The 26766-nt window shown below is 44.9% G+C and overlaps 1 protein-coding gene across 1 annotated transcript; it reads right to left on the bottom strand.

Moving 5' to 3' along the window:
* Nucleotides 1-2904: 2904 nt before the first annotated feature.
* On the bottom strand, nucleotides 2905-20319 carry bicdl1 (BICD family like cargo adaptor 1). The gene is made up of 11 exons (XM_071922275.1): nucleotides 19927-20319; nucleotides 18405-18620; nucleotides 11345-11461; nucleotides 10684-10695; nucleotides 9110-9256; nucleotides 8665-8844; nucleotides 7834-8052; nucleotides 6140-6283; nucleotides 5407-5537; nucleotides 4952-5072; nucleotides 2905-3081 (listed from the first exon to the last, which is right to left on the bottom strand). Exons 1-11 carry the CDS (start codon nucleotides 20317-20319, stop codon nucleotides 2905-2907), a joined length of 1857 nt encoding a protein of 618 aa, XP_071778376.1.
* Nucleotides 20320-26766: the final 6447 nt, after the last annotated feature.

The raw sequence follows: 26766 nt of genomic DNA, 5'->3' as shown, positions 1-26766 counted from the left end.
TTTTAGGCATTCTGTCATCAAAACAGTGCTTTTAGTCAGCGGTGAATGGAAGCACTCATCCAGAGCACAATGAACCCACCAGCAGCACTAAATTCCACACAGCATATCTGACCAGTAGAGACACGCAGCAGAGGACACACACACACACACACACACACACACACACACACACACACACACACACACACACACACACACACACACTCAATGGCATGTCTGTCTTGTCACTGCGACACGCTCAGCCCACAGCGGCAGCGTCGGGGTTGTTTACCACAAGAAGACACGGGAGACGGTGTTAAAAAAAAAAAATGTTTTCAAATGGGAAGTGAGTCATTACAGTCTACAGCGTCACCGGGGCGACAGGCGTGAACAGCACATACAGTAACACACGGGACAGAAAGAGTCAAGGGAACATACAGCGTGTGGGACAGAAACAAAACGTGTGCCAGCGTATCGTTTCTCTAACATAAAAACGTGACATGAATATAGAAAAAATTACAATCCGGTTATGGCAGCAGAGTAGTTGGACTCATATTTAATCCAAGTGTGTTGAGGTGTAACGACTGAGTCCCATGCTGCAAACACAGGGATGTGAGGTTTCAGTTATTCATTCGATTTATTTCTAATTGAGGTATATAACCATTTTCCTGCCTTTTTTTTTTTTTCTTTTTCTTGCAATTTTGTGTTTCCGATCACATCCCTCAAACACTTAACAACATCCCAGCCTCCCAGTGGCGGCTATGGAAGAACTGTCACAGGACTGAATCGGGTGATGAATTCGCAGCCTGTTTAGTGCACGCTCTTGGATTAAACTGTCTCGGGGCGGAATTGAGATTCATGAGCCTTCTCGCGGACTTCCCGGTAAATTACCCATCGCATTAGCGAATCGTTTCGCTGGAAGTCGGAAGCGCCCACGGATCTCGCGCCGGCGCTACTGCGTGCCACACCTGAACAGTCAAACAAACCTGCGGGAGCGATAACGTCCGTTACACTCCTGCACCGTTATGACACACATAGGGAAAAAAAAACATGACTACAAATAACGATGTACACGTAGTTTTCTTTCTAAAAAAAGAGATTTTCATTCAAAAGGTATGCATTTTTTTTTTTTATAAATATATTGATTTCATCCAAACCTATTCGACTCTTTATAAAAATCATTCTTTGGGTTGATCCTTCCCAACAACCAGCTGAGATGACAAGAAGACATCTGCATAGGTTTGCACAGGTGCTTTACACATGAGTTCAATCTCAGACAGACACCAGACAGGGTGCCACACTACATCATCATTCACGCTCAGAGAGTTCAGCTCAACACATACTGTCATACCAATGGAGTCACAGATGTGTCTAGCCTGAACGGAAGCCCGGCAGCCAGGAAATCAAAGTGCCCACGAAGGTTCAAAGCAATGACAATGGAGGTAGACTTTTACTATTAGTGTTTGCCATTAACTAATGCAGCTCAATTGAGAGAAAGTGGAATTTCTGTACGTCAACTCGCCTTTAAGGAGTTGAAATGCAACAGGTTAATGTTGCAGGACTGATTGTGGGACAAATTTGCCCATGTGCCCCGGAGCATCGGTGAGCATTGTATCTCCTCCATTGTATCTCAAGCTGATGTAAACAATTTTCAAAATTTGGTCAGCTAGGGAGATGATTGACATCGCGAGGACAATGTCGGACGGTGCCTGTTCCTCCGAAGAATGGTGTTAAATGACATGAACTGGTAGAAAAAAAGACACACGGCCCGGACAGACGCTGCCACTAACCTCAGCCACCCAGAGGTTTATTCAGATGTGGGAGATGAACATGAAGCCCAGTTAGAATTCACCACAGACCTGAGAGACGCAACAAAAAAGTCAGATAGGCTGGTTTCTTATACATTCGCGCAATTTAATGGTCCCTTTCTGCTGCTCAGGCTGCATTCACTTCAACTGAGATATGTTGAGTGAGTGCTGAACATTAACCTTGGTCTAATGTGTTGCTACTGTTGGGGAAAAATGTCATGGTTATCTTTTTCTCACTGGAATTGAATTGAAAGTTTATGTGTTGAGTGAGTTTCATGAGCCACTGTTATATTTAAAAAAAAATGCATGGCTGTCAGTGAGAAAATACACATTATTTTCTTCATTCCTGATACGCTTTACTGTTGAGGATTTGTGTTTTTTGTCCAACAACGGTGATATGTGCGCAAGGCTGATATTAGATGGAAAATGCAGTCGATGCTATGGTACTGTAGTGATAAATCCAGCTCAGTTGACTGGGACCGAGGCCTCATGGTGAACATCCCCTGAACAAATGAATAAACCTGAGAGATCATATGTGGGTTAGCTGTAGCAGCACTGCTCCCTACCCAGAGAACGGTCATTATCCCGCTAGAGCGCGTCCTGTCCTGCTATCCCTCATCTTTTCCCGTGATCCCGCTCTGTCCCGTGTATCCACCAGTCCCTCCCCAGACTCCTTGGCCTGATAACTGGGATGCGTACAGCGGGAGCTCGCACACGGTGTTCCCTCTCTATAGAGTTGGCAGTGGGGTAGTAGAGATGGTAGTAGGCACTACAAGGGAACCGTCCTCTGTGGAGGTAAACTGTGTGACCCTGTTCATGTGAGATTTCAATGAGAGGGGCTGAAGCCAAAGCCTCTGGGGACGTCCTATTCTTATACAAGCTCCCTTTGTCGCTGTTCACCAGTATCAGTAAGGAGAGAGGAGTGATGGGACAGATAAAGTGCAAAATGACCCCCCCGGCCCTCATGAGCCCCTCCTGTCTGTAAGTGCGTGCCGCTGCCCATCTTTGGCTGTGCTGTTACCCCTGTACTGCGTTCTCTCTCTCTCTCTCTCTCCCCCTCTCCCTCACCTCGTCTGTCTCTGTCTGTCTGGTGTGTTCAGGGCCAGTCCAGTAGGGCTCAGTTCTTTTTGAAGAAAGAGAAAAGCCTCTTGTCCCGGTCGGAGATGCGGTGAGCTCGCCTGGAGGACTGACTGCCGTGGGCCCCCGACGACCCTGACAGGGAGTAAGGGGCGGCGCGCCACTCGTCCTGGTGCTTGTCCATCAGCTGCTGGTCAATCACTCTGTGCATATCATCCTGAAAGAGGGAGCGAAGGACAGAGAAGTGAAGGAGAGAAAGACAGGAGAGAAATGTCAGACAGAGAAGGTATATGGCAGGGTGTTGAAGAAATACACCAAGTTTTTGGGGGATCGATCGTTGGCCAACTTAACACTTAAGTGATAAGAACATAAACACTAAAATCATCCTTGTGTGCCTGGTAGAGCATTTGTTCCGGTGCATTATGTTGAGTGATAGTGGGGTACTAGCATTGTCTCACAAAAATGAGAGTAAGTAATCGTAAATGATGTGAAGTCTGACAGTTTTGTGTAGGAGATTGGTAAAATGTTCACCAAGTATGATATAAAACTAATGTACTGTTTTCCACTACCAGGGACTACTTTCTCTGTGAACGTGGTGGGTGATGGGCAGTGTTGCCAAGGAAAGTAGCTATTGGCCCGCTCAGAGAGTTGCTAGAAGGCGCCAGATGATGTCATACGCTAATTAGCATATGAAGATATTTGCTACAGCCCCCACTCTTAGCGGAGGTAGGGGCTACAGTGTGTACGGGAAGCGGTCTGGGGTCTGTAAAGGGGTCTGAAAAGTCACTAAATCTAGCAACAAAGTCCTAAATTTGGCAACAGTGGTGATGGGAGACTGTGTACAGCTAAAGATCACTGCCCAGCGGATGAATACGTGGTTGTTCGCCTGAAATAGTTCCAAAAATAAACCTGGCTAAAGCAGTTAAACTGAGTTATTGATATTTCATTTTTAACATTTATGAATCTAGAGGCCATTCAATACAACAACTTTTTATTACTAAAACTCAGTTTTCTTAGTTTGGATAATCCTAGTCTCCTACTGTCACTCTACAAAGAGTATGCTAAAGTGTCAGCATGGAGCACCACAGCAAATGATCTACCGGGGACACATGGATGATTTTGGTGTCTGTGTTCTCATCACTTAACAGGTAAGTTGACCAACAGGCCAAACTCCCAAAACCTTGGTATATTCCTTTTAAAGGAGCCACAGGAGTATGGAGAGGGGAGACAGAGGGAGACAGACTGGACGACAGTGGAGTGATGGTTCTGAGTGGTTAATGCTTTCAGAGAGACAGGCAGCCGGGATGGGCGTTTCTCCTGAGTCAGCTAACCGTAGCATGGAATGGCTCGGCATGGCGTGGTCGAGTTAGTGCGGGGATGGAGGGGCGAGATGGCGCGCCTCGGCTCACCTCTAAGGCAGGAGGGGGGTACCACAGGGGAGAAAGGGTGGTACGGAAGCTGAGAAAGGCCACTAGATCAGAAACCACAAGAGCCACACAGTAAAGAGCCCTGAGGAGGCAAACTGTAGGCAGGGAAAGAGAGAGGAAAGAGCTGCTAGTTACAGATGAGGGAGGGGAGGGAGGGGACACACACACACACACTCACATACACACACTGAGTCCTCAATCTAACATGTTATATGTTTCCTTAGCGGCACCCACCACAGCAAACTGATTAACATACAGCTGCATTTGTTTTTCAGTTGTTTTTCAGTAGTACATTGAGTGGCTCAGTGTATGTGCATATTGTAAAATTGTTAAAACAGAAATACACTAGACAGTAGTTACAGGAAAGGGATGGAAAAAGACAAACTATTTCAACAATTATTGTAATTTCATTTGTATATAACTTATTACATGACGAAGAAGAAATGAAGAAGGAATCCTGCTATACATTATATATTAGTCTGCCTAATAATTACAATTTAAGTGGCACTAGCTAAATTCATACACAATCTAAATTTATAGTCGCTATACCTGACCAGCTTTATTTGTGTAACAACTTTCAAAAAGGTGTTGTAAAACACTCTACAATGATTAGCTATTAGATATAAGACATGAACCCCCGGCCTGTGACCTTTGACCCACCTGCCAGGCCTCCAGCTGCTGTGATAGGTTGAGCTTCTGCTGGATGGCGTCCAGCAGCTGGCTGTTCAGAGACATGATGTCTATCTTACACTTCGCCAGCTCCATCTCCACCGCTTTCTTCCTGGAAGACACACAGACTGATGAGTGACGTCCTGCTAGCATGGAGGCTTGTTTTCATAAACCCTTTTACACGGTGATGAATGTGAAATGACTTCTTATAGGAGAGCTGAGAACTGAAATTGTTATAATCTGTATCTATCTAATGGATAATGATGCAATGAATGTAAACTTGTGTCATTATACTGATGAATTATGTTCAAGTCTGCTCTATTTTGTACATTTTGTACAACTACAATTACACCTGAAGTGTTGGATAAATTACTAAACACAATACTTGATAAGTAATTATGTAAGCAATTCCTGACTGCTAAGCGTTGTCTCATGCTGTGTCCTACTTGGCTATGGCGTCGTCTCTGTCTCGTATAGCGCTCTGGAGCTGCTCGCTGGGCTCTCGCACTTCAGCCATCGCCCTGATCCGCTCATTCTCCTCCCGGACAGAGCACATCTCTACAGAGAGCAGCGCCATCTGCAGGACACACGGGGGAGGAACGACACGGGGGGGGGGGGGGGTTGCGTCACAGACACGGGCCTCATAAATTCAAGATCACAGCCAGTCTTCCTCGGCTGAATCGCATTGAAGGGTGCTCGTGTGTGAGAATGATGTTCAGCCGACCCCGAAGGAGAAGTGACCGATGTGTGCGGAGATATGGATTGATTTCACATTGTCTAGAACATGTAGGACAGTGTTTCAACCCCCCTGGGGAAGGTGAGCTGTCCTGGTGGGAGGAAAGACAAGGGGCTGAAGCGTTGTCCTCCATTATAAACAATGTCAAATAAATTCACATTTGCTCACACACGCACACGCAAACCGGTCTGTACCACTTCTGTGTCATCGGTTCAACTAAATGTTATTCTTAGACATGAGCACCCTTCAGTGCAATGTTATTCAGCCAAGAAAGATTGGATGTGATCTTGACTTAATAAAAGCCGTGGCTGACGCATGTCTTGTCAGGACCCCAGTATGAAGATTCTTGCCTTTTGCTCAGATTTCAACCTCTATATCCATCACCTGATCTCTGCCAATTCTTGCCTTGTGTGTGTGTGTGTGTGTGTTGCAGCAGCCCGTACCTGATTGTGTAGTTGCAGCTGCTCGTCTTCGTTGCTGCGTGTTTTGTCCTGCTCGGCCTCATACAGCTCTCGGACTTCCCGCAGCTCCTCTCCCAGCTTCCTGACCTGCTCCTCCAGAGCCTCCTCATCGCTACGCCGGGAGCCCTGCAACACACAACACACACCACATCACAACACACACAACTATATTGTATAAAAATCATTATTCAGTATCTCTAAAACAAGCCCATAGAGGATTCAGTCTGTAAAAGTGTTATGATTCTGTCAACCAAGGACTTAAAGTCACAAGGAAACAGCATTTTGATGGTGTCTTGCTACATTTGTACAATGTATCAAGGGCAGTAAGTGTACCAGAATACATGAATGCATGGTTGTAGATATGATGCTACACAAGAGCATCATCTACAGTCCTCTCCTTTGGAACAGCCTGCCACAGGACCTGAGGGTGTCACACATCCAATGGCGTAGCGGACATGGGGTACGTGGGGGACACGTCCCACGCAGTTCCCGTATCTGTCTCCTCTGTCCCCCTCACTTTATTCCAAAATTCAGCGCTAATTTTGTGACAACTCACATTGTTAAAGTAAAAAAAGGCACGCGCTGACACACCAGCACCAACTCTAGCCAATCTGCACTCGGTGGTGCGCTCTAAGTGGGCGGGGTACGCACGTTACTCACGTTACTCACTTTCAGTCAAGCAGTGAAGCTGCAACCATTCTGCAAGGAATGTTGCCAGAAGTCCATGGCCTGTTTGAGCAAGTGGAAATACTTGTGCGATTGCTTCTTACTGTGCCTGCTTCTTCCGCTGAGGCTGAAAGAAGCTTTAGTGGTCTTCGGAGGTTAAAAACCTGGCTCCGAAGCACAATGACACAGTCTCGGCTCAACAGTGTTGCTGTGTGTCATATCCACAAAGATAAACTGGACAACCTAAATAGGAGACTGATTGCTCAGCAATTCATTGCGGCTAAGGAGAGGCGCAGAAACATGTTTGGGTGCTTCACTTAGGCTAGATCATGGCCATGAATATTATGCTCAACAAATAAGACAGGCTGTAGACTTTAGTTTGTGTATATACTATGTTATGATGAATAGGCCTATAATACTGTGAGTTATTTGAAATCTGTTGATTTATGTTTGTGAAAATCGAATGGGAGAGGATCTTTCAATAAATCATTCAATAAAAATCGTCTTACTCCTGAACAATCTGTCCCCCTCACTTCTGAAATTATGGCTACGCCCCTGCACACACCTGTCTGTCCACATCTTTAAATGTAATGTTGAGACCTACCTTTTTAGCCTAGTATTTACTCACATCTTAATATCAAAGTAATCATTGTGGGTCATACTTTATAATAACTGTCCTTACTAAATGGAGAATTTATCATTATTTAACACTAGTTAAGTATTAGTCTGTGGCATGTTTATTGTTAACTATCAAATAATCTGAACTAAACATTATTTACAGCATGATACTAAAATGAACTAATGTTAAACAATGATAAATTCACCATTTGCTAAGCATGGGTATTATAAAGTGTTACCTCATTGTGTCTTATGCTGTTATTTGTCTCTTACACATTGTGTTTTAATCATTTTATTCATCATTGTTTTAACTGCCTTCATGTTAACCCTTGTATGTAAGGTGCTGTACAGCTAAAGCTTGACTGACTGAGTGCTAGTGTGATGTTGGGTACCGTGGACTCGTTGCCGTCCAGCAGGTTCTGCGTGAGCCTCCGCAGCTCCAGCAGGCCGGTGTGGAGGCTCCCGGTAGGCACATCCTTGGCTGAGGACGTCTCCGAGGACTCGTCCATGGAAGAGTCGGTGGACAGCGCCGAGTCCGTGACGTCGTTTCCCCGCAGATGGGAGCAGAGCGACCGAACCTCGCAGTACGCCTCCCACAGCTGGAGGCGCAGCTGCACATGGAGAGGGAGAGCGTTAATGTGTGTGTGTGTGTGTGTGTGTGTGTGTGAGAAAGAGAGAGAGAGAGAGAGAGAGTTTGTGCATATTTGCTGTCATCGAAAAAAATCCTAACAAGAATACTACTACTACTACTAATAATAATAATAATAATGCTATGCTACTACCACTACTCCTACTATTACTACTACTTCTACTACTACTAGTACTACTGCTACTAATAATAATCTTATTTATAGAGCATTTATAAAAACAGAGCTAGAAAGCGCTAGTCCTAAATGTTACTGTGAATACTAATAATGTACCTGAATTCTTTCTTGATAAAATAATCTATCTGCTACTATTTTAATTTTCTGATAGAAGTTTGGGAGCAGCAGAGTGTGTGTGTGTGTGTGTGTGTGTGTGTGACCTGGGAGAAACGCTATCTGCAAATACAGATGGGGGGTTTGTCATTGGACGATTCAATGATCTAGTGGACTTTTCTGTGACTGACCACTTACCTGACACTAAACTCCACCCATCTGGTGCTCAAAGCAGGTTAAAACAAACTCTGTCTGCAGCCATACACAGTCATACATCTATAAGAGTGACTCCATAGGCCTGTTTACCTGCTCTCTCTCCTGCTCCTGCTCCTCCTGCTCCATGCTCTGCTCTATCTCACACAGCAGGCTGGAGGGGTGGGGGGTGAGGCCCTGCAGGCTGTGCTCCTCCGTCAGCTCCTCCAGCCGGGCGCTCAGCTGCCTGTGGGACACCTGAACCTCCCGCAGCTCCAGCTGGCTCTGTCGCAACTGACACAGACACAACACAGCAGGCAATGCTGGCACTTAAAGGTGCAATAAGTAGGATTTTTGCTGTCCAATAGCACATGAATCAGTAGGTGGCGCTCAGTAACATAAAACATAAAATCAGTAACAAATACCCAATGGGTATCTACAAAGACGGCTTTGTAGAAGGTAATTACCAAAAAGAGGACGTCCCTACCCTCAAAGGTATGAGATCTAATGGTTGTGTGACACAGTATGAAGCCCTTCATGCAGCCCTCATGCTCTCTACCTGTAGGTCCTTCTCATGGCACTGCTTCTCCAGCACCAGCGTCCTCTCCCTCAGGTCGTCCACTGTGTTCTGCAGCAGCTCGTTCTCCTCCAGCACGGCGTGAACCCGGCGCTCCAGCTCCATCTTCCTCTCCGACAGCATCTTAATCTGACGGGTCAGAGCGCAGGTCAGATGTCACGACGCGGGCAAACGGGCATTAAGAGCAGAAACTGTGGACGGTTTTCATTTTCTGGCCGATGCGGGACAGACAGGCGGCCGCGGACTTAATTAAAAGCTCATTTTCTAAACGTGTTGTTCTCCCGACTGCGAGGCAAGCCGAGCTCTTACACAAGATTAAAAGTACTCCCACCGGCCCAAAGAATGTTTGTTGCCTAGCACAGGCGTAGGCGTCGGTTGCCACCCTCGTCTTCAGGAATGTCTTGGTGAAACGTTAGTGCCTCAACAAAACTTGATACCAGCTTATTCCTTCCCGTCCCTGTGTAACGGCCTTGAACTGAATTCTGCTCCTGCAACAATGCAACACATTTCTTATGGCGGGAGAATTGTTTTTCTGTGTCTTTGTAGCTTCTGGAGCAGCTTTCCTCATTAAACAAACATCAGTTCTCATCATTTTTACCCCCCCCCCCCCCCTCCCCTCCCCTCCCCTCCCCACCATCACTGCTTCTGACCTACATCTGCTAACCTACTTCACAGTGCAGGAGCTTGACATTTTGTGCCTCTCTGTGGCTTTTACTACCATATGAGCGTCTACATGGCCAGGTTCGGCATGTCCTTCAGATAGTTTGTCTTGCTATGATAGTCTCTGTGTGACAAAGATAGGGGTAAAAGCCATTAGTCATCAGCGCTTGTCATATTAACGCTGGAGTGGTGGGAGCACCCACACATTGCAGCATCCGAGCTAAATATAGAGCGCTAGCTTTTTCTCCCAATTATAGCGCAGGCTCTGCAGTCGGGGTGTTTTCTCCCCGGCTTTGAAGAGGAGCCAGGAGTATGTCTGAACTGTTTACATTGTTGCGGTTTAGCGGGACGCTCCCCACTTATCTGGCTGATATCATACATGAACACACGGCTGGCTCACTGACATCACAACACGTCTCATGCTCCGCTAACCAAGCATGTTATTCATGCTCAATCTCAGGAAACAGGGATTGCCATAGGGATAAGTGGGAAAATGTTATTAAATATATATAGTATATTTTGTTTTATTAATATGTAAATTGTTTTTTGGCTTAGATACCCTTTAATTTTGGTCAACAGTGGATGACAGCTGATATTCTTTAACATACTAAGACACCAACCACTTTGGGTTATGTACTATAGATGTAGCATTTTCAACTGTATTACGGTTATATAAGGTCAAAAAAATAATAAATGAATCCAATAAAAGATTCAATAATCTACCATAAGAAATAATAGTAATTTGCCCTAACTCATCATTTAGTTGGACACAGAGGGGATGACACACAATTCAAAAGTAAAAGCAAACTCTTAGTGCAATCCTTGTTTCTATGTTTTACAATAAGTCACATGCAGCATGCAGTCTGACCAACAGACAGCGATCGGTAACCACTCACTTCTAGCCCTTGCTGCTCCAACCGAGAGGAGGAATTCATTTGAGAGGAGGAGGAAGGGGAGAAGAGAGAGAGAGAGAGAGAGAGAGAGAGAGAGAGAGAGAGAGAGAGAGAGATGAGGGAAAAGATTAAAGAGCGAGAGGAAAAGATCAGGTGTGAGAAATCTGAGGAGCCCTGACAGGAAATTCCCTGGAAGAGGAGCATCATTCCTCGAAGCCAGTAAATAAGGTAGGTAATAATAACAAACACCGCTCTCTGAAATGTGTGACAGTGTTTGTTCAAAGCAGTGTTTCACTTTGGTGGATTTTTTTTTTCTCTCTTATTAGCACAGGAGCTGTCAACCTCCAACATCAGCTGCCCTGGGGATCTGCTGTCACCTCCTGCATTCAGGCTTTCCTCTCAGTACCAATAATTGCAAAAAGGCAAAATGACTTCTTGAGAAGCAGCACCCTCAACACAGAATAATCAATACCTGGCTCTACTTTTCTCTGTTAGAAGTTTTAGGCTAGATGTTTGACGGTTGACTGCTCATGGACTCCTACAAAAAGTACCAATCAAAGAATCATCAGTCAAGCTGTCAATCAATCATCCAGCCAGTCAATCGATCAGCCATACGTTGTATAAAGTCATACATAAAGCAGAGAGTGTGTTGATAGTAGCTCACCTCAGCCTGTAGACTCTCTAGTCGTGTCATGTGCTGGCTTGTAGACACACTCTTCTCCCTGAAGTCGTTCCGTAACGAATGGACCTGAGTGGACAGCTGCCTCTCCACCTCCGCAGCCTGGACACACAGAGAGAGAGAGAGAGAGAGAGAGAGAGAGAGGGAGGGCGAGAGAGTGAGGGCGAGAGAGTGAGAGAGAGAGGCAGAGTGAGAGAGTGAGAGAGAGAGAGAGAGAGAGGGAGAGAGAGAGAGAGAGAGAGGGGGAGGGCGAGAGAGTGAGAGAGAGGCAGAGCGAGAGAGAGAGAGAGAGAGAGAGAGAACAGCGTGAGTTAACTAGAGTCCACATTGCTAAGTGTGTGTTATGACAATAGCAGTGATTAATGTGTTGCTGTTGTGTTCACTGCTCCATTACATTAGAAAGATACAGATATGTACAGCAGCACTTTTATCAGTCTGTGTTGCTTTCCCAACATATTGATGTGACTCATTTGAGTCTGATAAGGAACCGCAAGATACTCCTTGTTATTCACACACACACACACACACACGCACACACACACACACACACACACTAACACACTGACGTTCTCTCTGCGACTGACACGAGTGTTAATTGTGAGTGAGTCACCCCCCTCCCTGCTCTGTTCCTGTAAATGCTGCATTTGATAGCTGTTCCTGCGAAAGCACAGTTTTAGCCAAATGTCACGGCCTTATTTTCTTTTTTTTAATCTGAAATAGTCCACTCCTCGGTCTCCGGTGCAGCAGACTGTGCGCATCAGCTGAGCTTATTGGACGGATGGGATCAGGCCACAGAGAGCCTGGCCGAACCTCATTAGCATAAAGCTGCACTCAGGAAGCTGCCATTCACATTATCGTCACTGCCATGGCAACAGAACAATCCTGAAAAGCGCTCACTTACTACAGCCCACTGACGAGACAAAAATGATAGTAAATATGTCCAACAGTGTAAGCTAAGCAGCAACTGATTTGCACACTGGCTGCAGATTCCATTTTTATAATCATGACGAATGAGAGGGGGCCACAGCTTCAAGGGAATCACATTTTATAATCTAATTGTTGTTTAAAAATGTAACAATTTCTTTTTAGTCACCAGGGGCTGAGTGCAAATCATGGTGTGTTTTTAAACTCAATAAGTACAGGAGTTGCCAGTCACTGTATATCAGCCTGAAGTGCATTTAGGCCCAGGCTTGCCTCTAGGTGGCACTATGATGTCTATAAGAGCTCTTCACACACTGCTGCAGCTTTTTGAGAAGCTCTTAGGGAGATGTGAGGAAGCTCAACAGCTGGTCGCGTAAGATTCATTTCAGACTCACTTCAGTTCACTGTTGTCCTTAGGTAACACTGGTTGTAGTCTGCAGTTGTATTCTGCTGGGAGTCTCTGAAAAGGACGAGCTGCCACAACGGCTCTGCTTCAGCTCCACTATGAACAGAAACTAATACTACACTCTGGCAACAGCGTGCCTTCTTGGCTGTGTTTGTAAATGTGTTGGAAGTAGGATTTTTACAGTAGGATTTCAAATGTAAGTGAGTGAGCGGTGGTGGAAAGAGAGGCAAAAACTGGAGATTCAAGGAACTCCTATAGAGGTATGCATGCTGAAAAGTGCTGAAATGACACAGCATGATAAGAAGGTATGGTACAGTAGGAGGTACACTTACAGTGTTTTGTAAGTACTGTCAATCAATCAATCAATCAATCAATCAATCAATCAATCAATCAATCAGTAACCCACTCACTCCTCTCCTTCAGCTCTACCCATCTCCATTCTGAACACACCCAATGCTATGTGTTGAGATCCCAGCATTATGCAGCGTTAATGTGAACAACACTGAAACTGTCACTTATGACACTAACTGCTTAAGAATGAAATAAGTTAAATCATAACTATCCTTATGATAGTTAATTAAGGTGCTTAAATCATCTACAGCCAAACTACAGTAGTATAATATCTGAGTCTATATGGCTTGTTGTAGTCCAACAGACTGGAACATTAAATCTCTTCCCTGTATGGGTCAAATGTCTGCAAATAATTCCTACAATCATAAAAATACACTAAATTGACTTTGATACAGTGTAACCCCGCCCTCCCCATCTGGCACTCCAGGCAGGTTAAACAAATGCTAAGAATAATTTGCAACTACAATTTGTCCCAGGTCTGAAGTTCATGTCATTACCTTGTCATATTATTGTCTGCTAATGACTCTGAGCCAGTATTCACTTCCAGTCACCAGATGTGCTTTTTGTCTTTACTTGGCCAGAATGACACACCACACAGCAGTTAGTCGCTGCTGTGTGGAAAACCTCACAACTCCACTTTTCAGGATTTTCATGTTTTTAATTGAACTGAAGGTTTAGCTGGACCTTTATACTGTAGGTTGAGTGACTTTCACGACCAGAGTGAGGATGAAACACTTTCAAAACAGCACTAACATTCCCAGAATGCATAGCTGTTAATCTGAAAACATGGCCTGTTTTCTCAATGTGTGAAAATGCGACTTTTTAAAGATAAGGGGTTTTCGTCCGACAGCAGCGCGATCCTGTCTGCTTTGCGTGGGAGACTGATGTGCAATCAGCGGAGGTCAGTGCAGAGGCAGGTCACAGCGGTAATGTGACATCTGACCCAGTGGCCCACTGCGCTGACAGATTGAGATCACAGGGAAAAACAGGAGAGCTGACCGCAGACTGACGGATCTGCTGACATTCCTCTTAATCTGAGCATAAAGTCCTCAGATCCCAGATCAAGCATTATCGGCGCGACAGTACACACACACACACATGGGGGCAAATGAGACTGCTGCGACAGAATCCAGGGCAGCAAAGTAGGGCTCAGTGGAGAGATACATTCCCCTACAGTCTCTACTCTGCTCACTTTCCAGAGAGCAGACAGGCAGGAAGGTAGACATCACATGTTGATTCCATCACAGGTTATGATTAAACTCTATCTACGGCTGCAGAACATGACGTGGCAGACACGGGGGGCGGCAGGTGCGCCACAGGTCTTCTGTGTCGCAACCCCGGCGTTGCGCTGGCCGTACCCTCGCCATCGCGCAGCTCTGCAGAGAGCACATTCCCATGGTAACAACACATGGAGTTTCAATTTGCATGTCACTCTGGTTGTCATAGCAACCAGGGAGAGGCGCGATTGGCGGAGCTGTGACTTGCGGTCTTCTGGTATTTTCCTTAGTCATTTTCATAGAGCGCTGTCTAGTCTAGACTCGGGGAGGATGGGCTACCCCACCTTGATGTGATTGCATAACGAATCCTCCGAGCGAGAGCAGGTGCCTGTTAGAAAGCCCTGATACCAACAGCCACAGTGGGCTGATGGGAAGCAGCGGCAGACGTTTTCTGCTCCAGTGACTGGATCTGAACTAAAGCTGATGGCTGGAGAGCTGCCCAGGGACCGTGTTCAACACAGACTGGAGGTTGTAAAAGGAGGAGTGGGATGGAGTCACGTGCAAAGAATGAATGTACTGTACTAAGGAGGCAGGGGACAACACAGGACACCAGGTTTCTGCTCTCTTGTCATGTTTGAACACATTCTAAAATAGTACAGACATTACACCTGGGTTGTTAAATGGCGGTAGATGACTAATCAAACAGAATCAAATCTCCGTCTCCATGGCCTCACTTTGATGAGTCACTGGAGGCTGCTGTGGACGTCTAATTAGGTAAATGCTGGCAGAAACCGGGGGGGGGTTGAAGGAGGCAGAACTGACCATGGCCATAAAGCATGCAGACACTTGTGCTGGAGTCAGTGCGTCCCTTCCCTTCTCTGTGCATGTGTGGTAATGTAATTAGAGAAATGTCCCCTCCCCCCCTGGTTCACTCTGATCAGATTAGGCCTCAGAAGATTGGCTGTCCTCACACCCCAGACCAGACCAGAACAGACCAGACCAGAGCAGACCAGATCAGAGCAGAGCAGAGCAGAGCAGAGCAGAGCAGAGCAGAGCAGAGCAGAGCAGAGCAGAGCAGCACACATCCTCAGCTCTATTCCCAGATCGATGTGTGCTTCGTTTCTTTGTGTGTGTATTGCATATAATGTGTAGTTTTATCAGCAATTATTGGAAAACTCGTGCATACACACACACACACACACACTAAGCCTGGAATGACCACAGGGGGTCTTTGTGCCGGCCTGAGGCTAAGATGTGGCTTGGCTAAACTGTTAGATCTTCTTCAGCTAAAGATCTGAGTGGAGTTACCCTCCGTTATTAATTAAGTGCAGTATGGAGCAACGTTGTTGTGGCTCCTGATTGAATGCATATGGCAAGGCTATTACCACGGATTACAGTCTAATCCACTCAGCGCTGCATTTTACCCTGTGACTTACATCACTTCCTGTGGAGTGCCCTGCCTCCTCAAGGTCGTCCCTACGGCAGACAATTAGGGGGTTTATTAAGAAATCACTTCCTCCACAGGAGCCATTATGAGGGAGTTGCACTGTTTTTCCCTAAATATAATCTTTGGCTGAAATATTTGTTTTGATATCTGCCCTCTGAAGAGCCGTCAGTCATACCGGGGATCCAATTCTGACTGTGATGTAACGATGGCAGCCGCAAACTGATTAGCACTTTTATCCGCTCCTCCTGTTTGTGTGTTATTGTAAACCCCGGAGGCTGTGAACGTGACTGTGCTGTCAATTAACAGTCTGGTCCCCAATAGATGTGTCCGGTGTCCAGTTGCCGTAAAAAACGTGAAAAGTGATTTCCAGCAGGCATGCCAGAGAACTACAATAACAAGCTCATAATCACTTGTTGGGCAGTGTGCCTCCTGGTGCTGTTTTGAAAAACCACGGAGAGGAACCAGCAATGTAGACATTGTTAGTTTGATGACTGAACATCAGTGTACACATGCACTGCATATAGGTCAACATGATGTTAGGGCCATAACATGTGCTAATCCATAACTCTGGATGGGACTGAACACACACAAGCAGCAGGGCTCAGATAGACCTATTTACATCTTAACAAGAGCGCTGCTGTTGAAGGGGAAACTATGGGGAGACTCGGGGGGGGGGGGGGCATATGAAAATAGCAGGCCTCTGGTGGCGTTACTACAGCAGGGTTTCCTCAGGGTAACTTGCGTTCCCTCCGTTCAATCAGAGCTGTACACAGTTAGTAAGACACACTATAAGCCCATTGCTTAGTAACGAGTAGAGACAGACTGGGAGAGAGAGAGAAGAGCAAGAAAGAGAGATAAAAAGAGAGAGAGAGAGCACTGTGGCTGACCTCATTTATTTTATTACCCAGCAGGTCTCTCCGCCTGCCCAATGCAGTGAATCATGAGACTCGGATCGATGTAGTCAATTAGGTCTCATGAATTCCACTGAGTCATAAACACCACAAGATATGCTCTCCCCCAAAACACGATACAGACCAATTTCAGGGAATATCCACATAGATTCCCATACCCAGGCTCCGATCAAATCAAATGCAGTTTAATTATGCTAAGTGCCCGCTCTTGCTAGGATCCATAGCAACTGGCCGGTCTAGGGCGCAGCACAGCCCTCGATGGCAGTGTGATGATGGCGGTGGGGCAAGACGGGCGGTCCACTTAATCTGATCAGAGATGGAGATGAGAGAGGCAGAGCGCGTCTGCAGGATGGGTAGCAGACCCGCAGCGGCGATAGGAGTGCAGCTAGGGGGCTAAAACCAGAGAAAGGCAGCCTCCTCCTCGCTGGGTTGGGGAGGCAGCCTGCGCCTGGCAACAGATCGCATCTTCTCCCAGGAGGACGGACAGGCAGGCAGCACAGAACACAAGTGTGAGTGTCACCATCGCTGTCACCAAGGCACCACGACGGGCCTGTCAATCTCCACATATGAAGCTCCCCACCTTGCACCCCCTGCCAGCCCACCTGGCAGCAGTCAACACTGTGATGCCTCTGTTTGCAGGGTTAGCGGACTCCCTGGGGGTTTAGGTGTTAAAATGGGCTCATAGGTATGGGCTTATCCCTCTGACATGCAATGACACAGCTGAACTCCTGCTATGGAAAGCAAGCTCATCCCTGTGACATAAGAGTTGCAAAGTGAGGAGCGGTGTGTTGCTTTTCAGCCACACAGGTCTGGTCTGTGATTATCAACCGCTCTATATGACTGTGGTGACCAGACCTCTGTCATTTTCCCTGATGTGGGAGTTAAGCCAACCTGGATGTAACTGACCATTCTGTCTGTCCCTCTTTTGATGCAGATTGAGTGGATTGAGGGGCTGTGGGTGCTGTTAGGGGAAGCTGCTTAGGGAGGTTTAATCAGGCGTAGCTACAACGCTGGCACTCTCAACTCCATCAATCTGCATCTGCTGTAGAGCCGGATCAATCACAGTCTCTCCTGACCGATGCACACCACATCAACCAGGATACAGCCTCGAGTAACCTCTGAGCCCAGCCCTTCTCTACTACTCTTTTCTTTTCTTTCACTATCTGCTGTGTGCATTTCACTCTCTTTCCCCCTTTCTATCTATCTATCTATCTATCTATTTGTCTATCTAATCTATCTATCTATCTCTTGTGGGCCCTTTTCTACTCCGCCTGCCCAAATAACTCCATCTAAATTACCTATCAATATGCAGAGTGGTATTGCATAAGTGTGCAGTCCAATCGTTCTAAATTATTCAGCATAAGACCTGGAAGCTCCACTTTCCTTTTGATGAGTTAGCATAATTCAGGCGAAGTTATAGAGAGAGACAAGTTGAAGGAGGGTAGACCTCCCCAGAGGGATGATGGATCCTCACTTGGTTGAGCACCTTATGTCATGTCAGCCAGGCGGACTTGAACTGAACTGAGTGGCCCCGAGGCCACACCAGGGAAACACACACAGACACACATACACACCAGCATTTCCATAAGAGATGTGTCTTGGCGGGGTGGAAGGACCTTTAAAGCAGCATTTAGACCATATGACACAAAAACTCTCCATTGAAGCCAATAATAATTAAATTCTTCCATGTAGATTGGCCTGGCCTGCCTGAAGCACTGACACACACACATACACACACACACACACACACACACACACACACACACACACACACACGTACACTGCCCCTCACCCTACTGAGTTGCTCCAGCAGTCTATGGTTCTGTTCAGAGAGCTCGCTGATGGCCTTGGTCTTGTCCCTGTCAGCCTCTCTCAGCTGGACCTGGTGGCGCTCCAGCTCGCCCTGCAGCTGCTGGACGTCCGTCTCCAGCTCGGCCACGCGACCCTCCCACTCCCCCTCCCGGCTTTCCAGACGCCGACGCAGCTCATGCTTCTCCTGCTCCAAGTGCTGCGTGTGGACAACGAGAGAGAGAGAGCATCGGGGTTAAAGCTTGATTGGACTGGATTTGATTTATTGGCCGACTTTAATAAAGCATTAATTAAGCACAAATAAAATCATTGAAGATGTTACAATAAAGTCAGAGACTTATTTCCATTGCGGTGCTCATGATGTAAACATGCCATGACCAATACATTTAACATTAATCAGAGACAATATGGAGTTGAGGATGACCAGAGCTTGATTATTACGCCTTATACAAGATATCCACCTTTTGAAATAAGTGACACCTACTTCTACAAAAAATGATTGATAGCCCAAAATCAAAAACAAACAAATAGTGGGACTTTTTAAAGGGTAGTAGGCAACGTAAGCTTTAACTGTTGAAAAATGACACTTTTACACATTGGGTCTGCTGCAGCATTTGGGAAATGAACCCATCTAGCCTTAGTTCCTGGAGTGACAGCTCAGAGAACGGGATGCTGCTCTCTAGTCTCTAGATGGCAATGAAAGGTGGACAGATGCACTGCAGCACCAGAGGTTGCCAGAGTTTGGATGGGGGTTGTTATTATGGTTAAGCCCATGGCTGAAGCAGCTGGCATCTGGGTGGCCACTATTTTCATCTCTGGGTAAAGGTCTGAACAAAGGGAGGGATCAAAGCAGAATCAAAACAAGACCGCAAAACATCAGCCACAGGTTAGAATAGGATACCGGGAACCGAAACTACATAAATATGATTCTGAGAGTCTGATATGAGGAGGCAGCTTATTTCTCTGAGCTGTAACATGAGGCTGAATGTGGATCAAAGGGCCGAGCAGATGTACAGTAGATACAGTAGGCCCTGGACAGCCAGAGGATTAGTCTTTGTGGTTTTTCCCAGGCCACGTGTCGACTTGTTTGAAGGATTTTAAATACAACATGAACAAAAGCTCTGCTGTACAGTATGTATGGCAAAGGCTATATGTGATACTTTGAGGACTCACTCACATCTACTTCACACAGCTTCCCTACACCTACACCTGCCTCAGATCCACTGCTGGTCAGTGTAAGAGAGAAGTGTAGCTGACATCAACATCACCTCAGACTGACGCTTACAGACAATAATATATATGAATCATAAGAGACTAAACTTACTTTGATAGTTTAAATGTACTAGAGGCAGAATTTGTTTTGATCCTCATGAGTTTGTTTACATTGTGTAGGCCCACACTTAAGTTGACTTAGGCCTATTGCATGCTGTGGACAAACCAGAAATAGGCCTGGGACAGAGTTAAAACTAGGGTTCATGCAACCTATTATTCTTTCTATTTTTTACCTCTAATTTCTCGTTGAGATCTTTGTTCATTTTCTCATATTGCTTGGTCAAGTCTTGGTTTCTCTCCAGCAGCGCCTTGCCGAGTTTAGCAGCTAAAACCAAGTCTTTTTCCTTTTGACGGAAGAGCGACAGCAAGTCTGCGTTTTGCCCCACCGCAGGCGCCTCTAGGGCCGACAACTCCTCCTCGTCGCCCCGCTCTCCGGTGAGCATGGCTAGTTCCTCCTCCAGGGCCATGCCGAGGCCTCCGGAGCCGGCGTGAAGCAGCGAGTGGCCCTGAAACCCGCCCGGCTCCTGGGCGGCGGGGGCGGCCCGGGGCTCCATGCAGTCGCTGTCCAGCTCCAGTGGTGCTGAAACCACGGCGGACGTCTGCAGGTCGAGGCAGAAAGCGGACATCGCCGCCCGGCGGAGAAAAAGCCAACAGATGAGAGCCCAGTGATTTTACTCCGGCTGAACCCACCCTGTGACTGGGTTGGGCTGACCAGACCGGCTGATAATCGACGATTCATCCATCGATGCGGCTCCTCGCAATTCCAACCTGGATCCACTTCGAGTAAAAACAGCTGTCTTCCCAGTTTCCTCACGTCTCTCTCCTCTAGGTTAACCGACCAGCCGCGGCTCTGGCTCTGATTGAATCCCAGCAAACACCGCTTCCTCTGCAGCTCACTGACTGGCTGTTTATTATTAGACACACAAACTGCTTTTATCTCCGTATTAACCGCCTTGACGAGCTCTCCGCAGCGGTCGGTCGGTCAGAGTCCATCCCGTTGCGGGGTCCCGGTCCCCCATAATGATCGGCCTGTTACACCGGAGGCATTTGCCAGCCAAATAGACTACACGGCAGAGCGCGATCCCGGTACCCACCCCTACCCACCCCCCAGCCCCCCTCAGATGCGCGCCCCCGCCACGCTGGTATCGTCAGCTGCAACCTGTTACAAACAGCCACCCCATTGGCTGAAAATGATAGCGCCATATTTTGGTGCTTCTCCTCAGACATATGGGTGACATTCAGTGATGTAGTGAAATGGGCAAATGAAGAGATAAAACAGAAATAGACTATTACCTAAAAATGCTGCATTATTCCATAAATGGTAAAGCAATAACAACCTTTGATGTTTGTAAAGCCTATAGGCCTATGTACTTTTAATTCAGTTATTCATAACTCTGTGTATAAGCCTAAAATAAACCCTGTGTTTTCTACATTTTGATGCAATATCATTAGTAGGTTTTTTGTGTACTGTTTGTATGATAAAAAAACAAACATCCTGTGATGTAGTGGATGTAGTGTAATCATAAGGCCACTAATGTCAACAAAATCTACATTTTTAGTAAATCAATTATATCTGGGTGGTAATGTGTTACAGTAATGCTATTACCTTTCTCATTGCAAGTAGTGTAACGAATTACTATTTCAGTGTAAGTTATGACATTAGTTACTTTTGTTGTCTAAATATCACATTGAAGTTGAATTAAAAAAAAAAGTATGATTATCCCAATCCCCCAAATAGAAAGAAAAGCTGACTTTCTTTGGGTGGAGGTATTCCCAGCACTTTGATTTTATCATGCAAAAGAACGACAAAACAAGAGGAAACTGAGTTATCGCGATGTTTGAAGGTAAACGAGGATGCAAGCGGCAATTGGGAGTGAAATGTAAATATAAGGAGTAACGTAACGAATTACTGCTCCCAATGACTAATATTTACAGTAATGCCATTACGTTTGACTTGAGTAACAAGTAATGCATTATTTTTTATTGAGTAACGCGTCCAAAACTGGTGCTCATATAACGTCCATCAGTTTCATACTACTTACTCACACGTAGCGTTATATCAATTTAAGCTAGCGTTAGCGACATGAAGATTTATGTCAGACTTAAAAGGTGTGTAACTCCAAACTCAGATAAAAGGGTGAGTAAACTCAGTTTATGTCCATTTACCCTCCACTAGTGACAGTGCACAGTTTGTAGTCTTATCTCCATGTTCCTGAGCGAGGCAGTTGAGTATGTACAAAAATGTCATATGAACAATGAGTTCACCTCAGTCATAGTAGACAGGCCTTCAGGCCGGGTAATTTGGAGCAGCTGTTTGCATGCGCGACAGCTCTGCAAATACCATGTGAGGAGGATGGTCACACTCTCATGACTGTGGTGGAAGTAATTTTGTCTCCGCATCAAATAAAGGGCCCACAACATAACCCAAAGGCGCAGTAAAAGCTAATTCTGAAAAGCCCAAAGGACAATATTAAAAGCATTTTCCCCAATCGTTTTTCCAAAGCGTTCTTGTTATTACTGGTGGTGACATAAGTAGCTTAAGGTGGTAATATGCAATTCCCAAGAGGTGTAGTCATGTGTCCGAGATGTCCAGGTTAGAGCTATAGTCTACATGAAAGGGAACAATGGACACCCTCCAGCCATCAAATGGGAGTATTCAGATCATGTGATAAACACATCACTGCCTGGTGAAGCATAAACAAAAACAGCAAAAAGCTGAAGTAGATCCCTTTCTATGATGGCACGGCTCTAGGGCCTGCTTGAATCACCAATTCTCATGCTCTTATAAGTGGTTATGTTTTTTTTTAAATACATTTTACAATAGAGTACCCTATCAAAAAGCTGGTCCCCACTCATAGAGGGTTGTAATTTGAATTCTGCAAATTATTGGTTAGTCCTGTTTGGGAAGTGGATATGATGGGGTCTATTCAGCTTCAGGACCAGGAGAAACCAGCTGAAGTTGTAAGCCAGTATCTATGTATGCATAATACATCTCAATTTCTCCCTACTGAACTTTGGTGACAGAACACTGTTGTTGAGATGTGTGTGTGTGTGTGTGTGTGTGTTATTTTATTTCTATACTTACGGGGACTAAATTTCTGCACAAAGATAGAAAGATGAGGAAAACCCTCCAACGTGAGGACTTTTTCCTCACTTCTGTAAGGGGCAAGGTTAGGGTTTGGGTTTAGGGTTAAAGTTAGAATTAGGTTTAGGTTAGGGTAAGGGTTGAGGATAGGCATGTAGTGGTGAGGGCTAAGGTTAGGGGTTAAGGAATGGATGTACTCAAGGAAGGTCCTCACAAGCATGGTAATACAAACTGGTGCTAGCCTGGGTGGAGGGATAGGGGTGGGGGTGGGGGAGGGTAATGACGATGAATGATTACAAACAAAGCCTCTTGAGCCGATAAAGTAAAAGCACAAAAGAAATGGGTCACAGCCTGCCGGTCCCCTGCTTTACAGCTTCAGGGGCCAAGGGGGCCATACAATAGCTAATGGGTGATTTCCTCGGAGCACATCAAAACCTCACTGCTTTGATAAACCGCCAAGCTGAACGAACTTAGCAGCCCACATTATCCTTATTAGTGTAATGCCCCTGTTGTTGAATTGACAGCAAATACAGGGAAAAATAACAACAACTTTTGAGCTATAAATATAATCACATACTGTATTATGGCCTGATCGGTCAACACAGCGTTTTGATATTCATTATCATTTCCATCCCTAACAACAACTACAACAACTACGACAACAGAGAGCTTACAAATTCATGCTGTGTAGGGGATGTTAAAACAGGCTGATATATCAAGCACATTGATAGATATAGAAATCCCTTTTTTGTAGTTAATTTATATAAAATAAAAGTGTTTTACGTCAGCTTTTGAAAGGGTTTATGAAGATTTCAGGAAGCTTAACGTTGCCAGGAATTTAAGTCAAAGAGACATATCAATCTTGCTTATTTATGATTTAGGCACATTGCCTTACTCTTTCTAAGAAAGAGATAAACATTAGAAACTCATCTCCATGGCTCCATAATATGGACTATAGCTCCCTCTGTGGAGAACATTTTATATCACACTCACATCCCCCCAAATGATGGGTAAACAAACAACAGCCTAATGTACACTGTATAGCTTTAAAGAGCAGCGCAGATCTGAGAAGTGTACAGATTTTTGGATTGCTGTGTTATAATGATCAATGTTAGAAACTACAAGTCAGTAATTTTACATGGTTACAATTGCAATGATTATACCATGGAAAATGTGTTCTTTTTAAATATATCTGTTATAGCAATAGCTACTAACATTTTAGTGCATCAAAGAACATAAATAGCCTGTTTGTGTGTGACAACATTTCTCCAACCCTTTTCCCCAGCGTTTTATAACATTTTTTAATAATATAAAACAGTGAGCAGTGAATTTAGCTGCCTATAATAGTGACAGTTTACAGTGAGTATCTGGAGGGGTGTCTTGTCAGCACTGAGTGTTCTGTACAGGGTGAAAACCACACTTATGTAACGTCAAACCTTAGTCATACAGGCCTGACTCTGCCATTTCTTTCAACCAATGCAAGGTTTAGCTCACTGTTATGTAACAAAACCTCACTCTCCAAACCTCTAGACTGCAGTATTTCTCTCTAACAGCCCTAACCTTATAGAGACAAGACAGTATACGCTGCATGCAGAAATGCAGCTGTATCAATGTTTTGCCAGCGGAGGGCAGTGTTTCTACACAGGTCACTCCAGTAGATGCTCAAGGCTTGAGGCATCTGCTGAAGAAGTCCTGCTCTCCTATCCCTTATCAGTGGAGCTTCCCCTGTTAATAGGCTTTTCCATTATACTTGATATCTGCTCATCTTGTTTATTTAGTAGCTGCTATTGCTGTGCTGGATTGGTTAACACATCTCAAACCTCTCGAAATTCACGAGGCCATTCTTGCGCATTACATAATATTTGAATTGTCGTCAGAATTTGAAGTGCTTCTTGTCCTGTGAGAAGAACTCCTTTCTCAAAAAATTGTCACAGTCCGAAACTCATTTAGCGACTAGTGAAATGTACGACAAAAGAGACACGCTGGAAAACCCTCCAAATGTTGGCAGATGCAGGTAGTGGATTGTAATTTTCTGTCTTTACTTCAGTATTAAGCTGGGATTGGCCTCAGGGACATACAATACCTTGTTGCTAGGTAACATCAGTAGGATGCCTCTGCCTCAACCCATTCCTCAGGTTCACTGTGAAAAATTAAAACCCCTTCCATATTGATGTGTGTAAATCAAAATCAGTGAGATGTTATATTGAATATATAGTCATCAAATCAACTTTATTGCTTTTGCATGTAAATCAGTGCAGTGCTTAGCATATTTTATGTGGCAATTCAGATTCACTGCAGACTGTAGAGAGATTAGTTTGATCTTAGGAACAGTAACCTGTAACAGCACTGCTTGTTTTACCATTATATGGCATCGCAGTTCCACAATCATGTTGTGTTTTACCATTATAGGATGTAGCTGTGACGGGTTAAAGAAGCGGCAGACTGCAAGCTTGGCTGTATAGATGGAAGCACAGCTATACTGCTATTGATCACATCCCTCTGACAACATGCTGCATTATGTAATACCGTAAGCCAAAACTAGGCTCTATTTATAAAACATCACAAATTCTTTCTCAGGGATCTTTAGAAATTCGTAAGAATGCTTCTGTGAACATATTTGGGTCTATACACACACAAATGCTGGATTGCATAGATGTCCCTGTGAAAGGCTCAGTCCAGGCAATTGCACTGTTTCTGTGGTAGGTGATGACCTCATGCTGGGTGTCTGTGTGGGGAAGTGTATAATTGAGGGCTCTTCCTGGATTTATGCTCTTCCAGGCACAGATTTCTCTTTAGATTAACAGAACTGCTTGTCTGAATCAAAGGAGTCTGAAGCAATTGAGGTCTTGTCCCTGAAGAGAAAACATGCCACTGATGTAGTGGATTAATATTGGAACAAACAGAGAGAACCAGTCCATTCCTCCTAGTATTTTTTTTTACTGAAGCTGTAGGAAGGCTGAGAGGTGGGATCTGATCCCAGGCCAGCAGGGGTACATATGGTTGCAGAGGTCTTGGCACAGAAAAGCTCTTTTGTTATACAACCTTAGTAATTGTTATTTACCAGCCATGTGTTTTTTATTTGTGTTACAGTCATTAAGATTGTCACATGAATGAGATTATCAACCACCATGCAGTATACATAATGTATTGCACTTATTCCCCTGTCAGCTCCTGACTGTCCTGACTCATTGATTGTACAGTACTGTACCTTCACCTTCTGCTGTACTGATGGAGTACTGCTTGCCAGGATAGGTTCTGCCATCTGTTCCTCTGTATGTGTGTGTGTGTGTGTGTATGTGTGTGTTTGCGAGTCAGTATTATGATGAGGTGTCACTTGGCTCATATTAGCATAAAGTGAGTGCGACAGACTCTGGGGACCTTGTTAGGTTGTGACATGACATGTACAGTATTACAGTATACTCCATTACAGTACTATTAGAGTATACTCTCTCTAATAGTAAACTGGTACAGCTACAGATAAGGGCACAACATGTTGACATTCAGGAGTGGAATTAATTGGGAGTTTTCACGGTGGAGATCTTGTTGGTTTATGGTGTAAAATGTATAGTATAATCTGTGTAGTATTGCTTTGTTTACACATAGTTACAAAGTGGAGGAACAATCAAGAGTTTGGTGCAAAAGGGGCATAAGTGACATTTTGGTCAAAAATGTGTATTATATATCATTGGGAAGCTATTGTTGAGCTCTGCCTGCTGGTCAAAAGAACACATTTGTAACCATAAACAAAATTTAAATAAAGGGGAAAATCCAAAAGACTTAAGTGAAAACCTAAGATTATATTTGGTGCTTAAAGGGTATAACTGCAGTTAATAGCTTTTTATAGAATATGCATTTTCTAAATCTTAATCTCTGTAAAAGTATAAATGGTTCCTATGTTATGCTATGTTTTTGAATAAAAAATATGCAGTTATGTAAAGGTTTGTTTTTCCTCTGCTATGAATTTAGGAAATGGTCGCTCACGCCCCTT

This window comes from Centroberyx gerrardi, chromosome 8 (assembly GCF_048128805.1).
Source record: "Centroberyx gerrardi isolate f3 chromosome 8, fCenGer3.hap1.cur.20231027, whole genome shotgun sequence".
Classification (NCBI taxonomy): domain Eukaryota; kingdom Metazoa; phylum Chordata; class Actinopteri; order Beryciformes; family Berycidae; genus Centroberyx; species Centroberyx gerrardi.
Note: the sequence above shows the minus strand (reverse complement) of the source record. Positions and strands in the feature narration are given on the sequence as shown.